At 35.0% G+C, this 9,583-nt stretch overlaps 1 protein-coding gene across 1 annotated transcript in view; it reads right to left on the bottom strand.

Annotated features, from left to right (window-relative positions):
* Window positions 1–4,216: 4,216 nt before the first annotated feature.
* The window catches only part of LOC107678663 (cyclin-K-like), a 12,213-nt gene continuing 6,846 nt past the window's right edge, over window positions 4,217–9,583 (bottom strand). Inside the window, exons 9-12 of the mRNA XM_016474016.1 lie at window positions 6,172–6,205; window positions 6,001–6,069; window positions 5,026–5,169; window positions 4,217–4,302 (exon numbers count right to left, since the gene is read on the bottom strand). Of these exons, the coding sequence (XP_016329502.1) occupies window positions 4,217–4,302; window positions 5,026–5,169; window positions 6,001–6,069; window positions 6,172–6,205 (333 nt within the window). The remainder of the gene's footprint in view (window positions 4,303–5,025; window positions 5,170–6,000; window positions 6,070–6,171; window positions 6,206–9,583) is intronic.

Raw genomic sequence — 9,583 nt, 5'->3', positions numbered from 1 at the left:
GTTGGGTCCATTAATAGAAAAAGAAACACTAAAAGGACAGTGTCGTTTGCGACTAGACCCATGAAGTGTTTACGACTGGCAGCTAGTCATGTTCAGTCAGCTTGCCTCATATTATTGTTTTTACATAACAGTGGTGTCAGAAAACTCATTATTGTTTCCTTACACCCTTTTAGACAAAGTTATGTTCATCAAACTGTGGTTTACTCCTTTCAGAGCGATACCAGATAAGGCTTACTCACTCCACTGTGTTCTGGTACCCTTCCTGTGCAAGTAATGTACAGAAATTACTCTGAAAGACAATGTAAGATATGTACAAAAGCTTTAAATCACTTTATGTTGTCTTTTTAAGTGTTTTTACTTTTTCTAGTAGCTGTTTTTAATAAGTTCCAACTTAACAGCGTATGGGGTTTTTTAACAGCGCAACACTTTTTGAACAATGCAACTCAAGACACAAAAGCAGCACAAAACATGCTGAATCAGATTTTTCCCTCTTCCTGTATGGAAAAAAATGGTGGTCACAACTGAAATTCATTGTTTTTGTATATTTAAGATGTCAAATTTTAAAACGGTGTGCATGCTAGACAATCACGTCTCTCAGGTCTAGGGAAATGGCAAGTATACATCATGTCTGAAACAGTAGTTTTGTCCTTTTCCAGCCTTTTTAAGTCCTTGATTGACCCATTAACAGTCAAGACTGATGCATTGGCAGAAATAATTGTGCTAACCTAATGTTTTAAAAGTCTAGGCTATCTGTTTCAACCCTTGGAGTTTACCTACAAATCTAAGGCTACATTTACATGACAACGATGTAGTCAAAAACGGAAACGTTTTTCCCTTGCGTTTTTAAAAAGTTTCACGTATACACAACAACATTTTCAAAACGATTTGCATTTACACATATCCGCGAAAATTCCGCCATTGTTGTGTATGTTTGTTCGCGCTTGCCTTTAAAATCGACACGTACTGCGCATGTCTACATACCTAACACATACTGCGCACGCGCATGACGTCACCGTTTTCAAAGATTCCCGTAATTGGGTGTTTACACAGAAACGATAACGGTGCCGTTTTCAAAAACTTGCGTTTTCAGTCCCCAAAACGCCGTTGTCGTGTAACAAACAGGCAAAACGCATAAAAAGTTTCCCGTTTTTGGATGAAAATGTTGTCGCGTAAACGGCCCCTAAAACTCCTGAAGGCCCTTTCTCATGATTGAAGTAAAAAAAAAAAAAAACATGCAATGCTCCACATTGACCTCCACATGAATGCATGACAGATGATGGCAATGGGGTCAAAGTTTAAATTAAAGCAGCTTTGTGTCTCAAAAAGTGGACAAGTCCATCAATATGTCCTGCCCCAACTTAATATTTCAGTCCATGAAGGAAAACTGCGCCCATCAAGCGGTTTCATTTTTAAGTAGTTGTTGCAGGGGGATTCTCTGTCACTGTCAGTTATTATTATTGTTGTTTGTTTTGGATGAAAAATGATCACAAGCCCTCATGGAATCCATTAGAAGTTATGCATATTTACCACCCCATGCTTGTTCATTTATTATATATTTTGGCTAATTTGATCATTCTTTCAGTTATCACTTTCAGCACCATTTAACACATTTTATGTTTAAATTCCTCACATTTTCCCTCAAAAGTCTGGCCTGCTATTCAGCAGAGAACTATTGTTATCTTAAATAGTGATCAAGGTCTGGATATAGCAAGTGATGTTCAGCTCATTTAAATGCATGTCAGCAATAGTTTAATGTATGTGAGTCTCTTTTCCTGATATTCTTTTCGATGTCAAATAAACCAGAGTTCAAAAACAGGCATGACTATAAATGAAATACTACGGCTGTGTTCAGAATGCAAACCTAGCATATTATTGTGCAATATATGCTAAATACTATATAAAAAAAAGTAATAGTATATAAAACAGTACACATTTTACAACCGTAAACAGTAGCATTGACATTAAAAAGTCTAGAAATATTCCATATTCAAATAAATTGCAACTAATTCAATTCGATCTTCATACTGGCAATGGAAGGTCGAGCACACTGCATTGTGGGATATATATGTTGTATGCTGCATTTTGATAAGATGTTAGTATGCTATTCCGAACATAGCCAAAAGATGTAATTGTAAATGGGTAAAAGCTAAAGAAAGAGTTTTAACATGAATTAACCAGAGATGTTTTCTCTATTAGTAAGAGTGCATTTGATTGGCTGGCAATGAGTTTTGACCCACCTGTTACAAACATGAGAAGTTGCTATTGTTGTTAATGAAAGGAGTTGCAAGCAGATCCTATACAGATAAAGTGCCGTTTCTCTTGAGAAGCGGTCTGAACACAAAGCCATGATTTTTTTGGGATGATATTATTTGCCTCTTTTGTGCATGGGGTTTTATTTGGAACCTATGCACCTACTCCCTGTGTTGTTTTATTGTGTAAAACCTCTGAGGCTTATCCTGTCTTCAGTGTTAATAGCTGCGAGCATGACTGCAGGAGACATTTTATGGTAAAGATGTAAAGAAAAAAAGGTGTACAAAGTGAACCAGACAATTTTGTCAATAAACAAACTATTGCTTTATGTCGTCACATTTATTTATATAGCACTTTATACAGATTGTTTTAAAGCAGCTTTACAGTTTAAGTTCAGTGTTGATTTAATTCAGTTTTGAAACGTACATCCTTCATATGAATAAAATGTATAATAAACTATCTGTTAGCTTTTCACTAATGTGAAAGACCAGCATTTCTATGATAGAGGACATTATAGACTTTATTGTATAGTAACAGATGTATAGAACCTAGTGCAATAATTTAAAGTTCAACTTTGCTAAACCTGTACTTTGGGATATTTTGTTCAGTTGTTCTCAAATGATGGGTTGTGACCCTGAAAATAGGTCACAGGGCTGATCTGATAGGGTTGCCAACAGCAGGGGGAAGAACAGTGCTAAATGCAACTAACCATTCTTATGTTTCGTTTATGTGATTTAGGTGCAAATTCATGTCACTTGCTAAATTGGGCAATGTTAACATCTCAAAACCCATGAACTAAACATGTTAAATACCGGTTTAATGGCAATAGGTAAACATGGTTTGTGTTTAACACAACTGTGTGGTGATTTATTGGCTGCAGAGAGCAATTTTGGAGCTATATTAGTGTGGGTCCCAACTTGATGGCCTACGTAAAGCCCAATTCCAGTAAACATGTCAAGTCACCATTATTTATATAGAGTTTTTTTTATTTTTACAATACAGATTGTGTCAAAGCAGCTGTGCAAAATGCAAAATAATAAAATAAATGTGAGAAATGTGTGCCCCCTAATGGTAATGAAGGGAATTACTCCTTTTTACACTCATTTCATCTCATCGACAACCTCACAAAATTAAAACCGAATCAGCAACATACTGTATGCACAATGAGGCATAAAAAATTAGATATGGAAAAGACATAGCGTGTTTTCTGAAAAGCTACGTTATATATTTTAAGCTAAGCAAATAGAAAGTTTGGCAATTTACTGATAATGCAAACATACACTCTAAAAAATGCTGGGTAAAATAGGGACAAACCCAGCAATTGGGTTGTTTTGACCCAGCAGTTGGGTTACTACCCAGAAGGTTGGGTTAAACATTTAATCAAACCGCTGGGTCAAAACAGCCCAATTGCTGGGTCCCTATTTTACCCAGCACTGGGTTGTATTTAACCCAGCATTTTTTAGAGTGTAAAACTTAAAACACTAATACATTTTAACTAATGCATTAGCATTACACAATATAATGTTGTTTATTAATGTAATTCAAGTTTTAATAAAGTGTTCATTTTAGAAATGTATACTGGGATATATCTTGCGAAACTTTATTTACTCTTTCCAGCCAGGAGCTTGTTTGTATCATTTTGAAACTGCACAGGCAAGGTTTGTAATATCATATTTTTAAACCTTGTGTAACACAATGTGTACATTTAATGTTTTTTAATTAAAAACATTTATTTTCTCGGGTAATTCATAGCCTGACAGTGACGCAATTTAAAACAAGACACAACCAAGTAAATGCACAAGGGGAAAAAGACTTTTATTATCTGCCTAAAAAAAATCAACAGGAAAATACAAGGTGGTTGAGCATAGCAAGTCCTTTGCCGATTAAATACTAACCAAACTAAGGCACATACGGGAAACTACAGACCGAACATGCCTATCAATCAATGCACTTGATCTCAGGTCAGTCAAAGATGCCAGAAACGCATCTGAATCAAAGGACTGCTAAGGATGATTTGTGGGATATTTTCCCCAAGATTCTGCAACACACCAACTAAAAAAGCAAAGCCAAAGGAGAGTGAATACATAACAGTGAAAAAAAAAGGTTCTCTAAAGATAATACAGAATAAATCATATGTACAACCAAAAATTCATAATTCATTCACAGAAATGGGTTTGGAATGTAAGAATTTAAAGGGATAGTTTCCCCCAAACAGAAAATCTCTTGTCTTTATTTATCCACCCTCATGCCATTCTAAACCTGTATGATTTTTTTTTCTTTTTTTTTAATTTTCACATCTTTTCAGATCTTTTCATGTAAAAACCATTCATATTAACCAGAACATACAATATGAAGTAATCCTTACTACTTGAGCTCTGAAACCACATAACAATTTTGAAAAAAGCTGAAAACAGCTCTATTATATGACTTCAAAAACATCATATGGACCAAGTCATAGATCACAAGTTGTATGGTCCATTTTTTAGATTGTCCTCTTTGTAGATTGACCAACCATGGTCAACGTGAAGCATTGTATGGATAAATATCCATTTTGCATACAGGTTTAGAACAACATGAGGGAGAGTAAATACATCAGTTTTTCATTTTGGGGTGAACTATCCCTTCAAATCGCATCAGTGGATTTAAAGTCTAACCGTGAAACCCTGAACCCAAGCAGAAGTCTGCGGTATTTCATGGACTCCCAGACACTGGCAGCTGAAATGTCTCAGAATACACATAAACCCGATACAGACTGTGTATATTGTATACAGGCACATGTATCGTGTAGGGCCTGATTTAGAGGGGGCGGGGCCCCGTGGGGCAGAGGAGGAGCCGGGCCCTGTGCTGGATCCATGTCAGCTGAGGTAGCCGGTTCTGCTTCAGCGGGAGGAGCTGGGATGACAGACGGAGCCTTGCGATCTATGTGTGGACAGAAGTCATAGACGTGTTACTATAGTATCAATTATATACATTTAGTATAATCACTTTATAATAGTTTTCATTGACAAACATCATTATGTGTATATACACTACCGTTCAAAAGTTTGAGGTCGGTAAGATTTTAGGGTTTTTGAAAATAACAATTCTCTGGGCTGCATTTATTTGTTCGAAAATAGTGAATTACAATACAATATTGTGAAATTTGATTCCATTTTAAAATAACTTATTTTTTTTTATAATTTCATCATTTATTTCAGTAATGGATCATTGCTCCAGTCTTGAGTGTCACATGATCCTAGAGAAATAATTCTAATATGCTAATTTAGTGCTCAAGAAATATATATTTTTTAATGAATAATGTTGAAAACAGTTGTGCTGCTTTTTTTTTTCTTTTGTGGACACCATGATAATTTTTCAGGATTCTGTGACGAATAGAAAGAAATCACTGTAACATTATAAATGTCTATACTGACACTTTTGATCAATTTAAATAGTTCTTGCTGAAAATAAAGTATCGATTTCTATTAAAAATATAAGTATTATTTATATATATATATATATATATATATAAAAACAGTAGTCAGTGTATGTGTTTATTACTAAAAGCAATTAGTCTGAAGCAGCAGGAAGCACAGTCATATATTGTGAAATGCCAAGATAATTTCACATTTTTCCAATAACCCCAATAGAAAAACCCATAAAGGTTATGTAAACAATAAAATTCGATTATTTTTTTTTTGTATATGATGAGCGATGTACTTTTACCAAAGATTTATTTTGCTGCCTATGTCAAAACACAGAAATCCTCACCTGGGGGTTGGGACACAGGGAGAGGGGGCATAGGACTCTCCAGGCGGGGTATCTTAGACCCAACTTGCTCTGTTTCAGAGACGGAGACAGAGAAATTAGCACTTGATACAACAGGAAGTTCATCATCTTACAATCGACATTCATTATTATAACACTATAAAAATGGCTTACCTGTTGGGGCTTTAGGTTCATCTTTAGGAGAGACCTACAAAAGAAAAGAAAACATGAGCCCTAAAACACCTCACAATTACTGTAGGAATGTAACAATCCAATTCAATTTCTCCTTCAGTAAACTGATTTCCTTACCAAGTGCACTTCTTTTTTTTTTTTTTGTTACAGCTCTACCTTTATTTCCAAGATCGTTAGATCGCAACTGCTATATGGTTCTGTAGAAGCCACAATTTAAAGGAATAGTTCACCCAAAAATAATTCTATAATAATTCACTTGTCCTCATGTTGTTTCAACCCTGTCTTTTTCTTCAGTGGAACATAAAATAAGTTTATTTGAGAAACGTCTTAAGCAGAGCTCTGAACCGGTTCAAGGAACCAAAACGAAAACTGGAAACGAACGAAATTTTGACAGGAACAGAACCAGAAACGAAATCAAATTTTATAGTTCCAAACAGAATCGAAAATTTGAAATGGCCATTAATAACGTTATTTTATCGTTCCATTTAATATTTGAAATTTGCAGTCAACCAATTTAGAAATTCCAGTAGTACGGCCTGCAAATGTGACGCTGACGCATCCAACGAGTAAAATGCCCGCTCAGCTGTGAACTCATATGTAAGTCGCAATGGCAATGCACCGGCTTTAGAGTTTATCCGAGGATAGTGTAAGAAGGATTCAACAGATCACACGCACCTGCTGCGCTTCTGTGAACGGAGAAAACAGAATAAAACTATAGGCTTACATAAAACGAATAGCCTCTATTGGCCTATACACGAAATGTAGGCTATTGCACTTAAATCATTGACAGATTAACAAAACGAAAGAATAAAATGTGAGTTTCGGTTCATTGTGACGCGATCCAAAGTTCACGGAAAGGAAAACGAGACAGCAGAAAGTTTTCTTTATTTTGCAAAAGATTTACAGGTTTTATTTATTTTACAGTTTTATTTATTTTGCTAATCTTGACAGTTTTGAATGATGTTTTGCTTCTATCTGTGCAACCAACCAGCGTTGGTATGACCATCGAGCCGGCGCCTCACGCGTACACAGACAAAACATATTTGGCGACATTGCAGCCTGTTCATTATCAAAATAAAATATAGTTAAAGAAACATAAAAAGTTGCACTGCTCCGTTGTACAATCGGTTGCGTTCAGCGTGACCAGTGCCTCACTGTGCTGATATAGCCGATGTGAAGGATGATGCCGACGCGAGTGAAGTACAAAGCCTATTACATAATAAATAGGCTATTTTAGCATCCAGATACGTCGCGAATATGGAAACATTTGGATTCGTGCCGAATGAGAGAGGTAGGCATCAGTTTCATCTTAGATTAATTTGTTTTTGGATTGACTTTTTTTATAGCCTGAACGCATTGCCTTAACTTTGATTTGTTGTGGAGAGAAGGAAACTAATAACTGTGTTTATCATAGATAGCCTATGTATACGTATATATACATACATATATATATATATATATATATATATATTGTGTTTATAATGTTTGTAAACATTTTGCTTTACCGGCATTTTAGCACATTATTTCTGAATGTAGCCTAGTAATAAAATGCGACGTGAGCCTATGCAACTCATGCTTTTGTTTCTCTCTCAAAATGCAATTGTATACGAGTAGCATTTTTTTAACAATGCAGCAAACATTTTTAAATATCTTTAAAAAAATACTTTAATGCCTTTAAAGCGCTAACAGATTTTTTTCTTTTGTTTAGTAGCCTATAATTTGGCCAAAATCTAGAAAAGATGATGCTGTATTGGCTGTGACTAAGCACAGCGGGTTAAGATACCAGATCTCTTCCTGTTTTTTTTTTTGTTTTTTTTTTTGTGTAGAAAACGCTGTACTTTATTATTATTAGGCTATTATTATTGTTATTATTATTATAGGCAAAGAAAAAGTTTTTAAAATAACGTTATTAACTGTTATTTTTTCTAGGCAAACCGGTTTCGGAACGATAATAATACAGAGGAACGCAGGAACAGAAACGTTAAAATATCGATTCTGCTCGGAGTGATTTTTTTTTTTTTTCGTTTTCAAGCCCTTAAGTGTTTTTTGCCTGTGCAATAGAAATTTTGTTTGGCTACCAACATTCTTCAAAATATCTTCTGTGTTTTTCAGATGAAAGAAAGTTTTGGAATGACATGAAATCTGAGTAGATGACAGAATTCTTATTTTTAATGTGATTTCCACTTTTACAAATAAAATCAGTTTTATTAGGCAAAACCCTGGCAAAGAACTACACTAGTGGTCGACCGATTTTGTTTTTTTGACAGCCGATGCCAATATCTTGGAAAGCAGGGTGGCCGATGGCCGATATAAAGCCGATATCATTGTATTCATTTTAATTAATATTTAAGAAATTTGAAATCATTTGAAAAAGGATTCAAAAATACATTTGTAAAATAAACATATACTTTAGATGACAAAGTATTTTCCACAAATAAATAAATATTTAATAAAAATATAATTAAAAAGGAAGTAAACAGTAACCAACAGGGCACTCAGTAATCTGGGAAGTTTGTGTGCATTGGGAATCATATTTTTTCAAATAAAGCCAAGGTAACACTCATTTCACATACACCACACAGTGAAAATGACATGAATATGACAGAGGGCATAAAGCGCAGCATAATTTGAAATCACGAATTTAATGTTTAAAGCATTCAATTTGCACGGACCGAAAGTCACGCAGAGAACACACAGAGAACACGCGATCATGCAGGTCACATGCACACTTCACAAGATCTCACAACTGGATCCGACTAAGTTTGCAAGGTTTGTGAAATAAAATTTTCATTAGCCATTCAAAGATTTGTTTTAAATGATATATTTGTGTCTTTTGCTGAATGCTGACGGCAAACAAGTATTATAATGTTTGCCTTTCTATTACTAATAATATAAAAGCAATCGTTATAATACTTTTTGTATACATTTTAATTCTTTTGTTTAACAGTTCTATCGGATTGTTAGAAAGACTTCTATCCGTATTAGACAGAACTGTTAGCGACAACAGCGAACAAGAGGGAGAATGTGAGCACTGTGTGTTCAGGCGCTGCCGCTCTCAGCGTTGTCAAAATATAAGTCCTGCCTCGAACGTATCGGCCAAACAGAAAAACTTATCGGCCGATGCCGATATTTGAAAAATGCCAAGTATCGGCCGATATATCGGTCGACCAGTAATTAGTATTTATTTCTTTATTTGAATAAGTGAATAAAAATGATCTAAACAGCTTTCCAAAACATCTATAAAGGTTTGGCACAAGCATGCAACAGATGCACAATTCAGTGAAACATGAAATGTTTACACTGAAACAGCTTAGGACATCAATCAGAGGGTTTCTAGCCCAGAGGACATCATTGATCAAGAGGCAGGAAGAAGCGACATATTTCAAATGAGTAA

The sequence above is a fragment of the Sinocyclocheilus anshuiensis genome, unplaced genomic scaffold (genome assembly GCF_001515605.1).
Source record: "Sinocyclocheilus anshuiensis isolate Anshui unplaced genomic scaffold, SAMN03320099.WGS_v1.1 scaffold1816, whole genome shotgun sequence".
Taxonomy (NCBI): domain Eukaryota; kingdom Metazoa; phylum Chordata; class Actinopteri; order Cypriniformes; family Cyprinidae; genus Sinocyclocheilus; species Sinocyclocheilus anshuiensis.
This window is presented reverse-complemented; position numbering and strand designations above follow the sequence as displayed.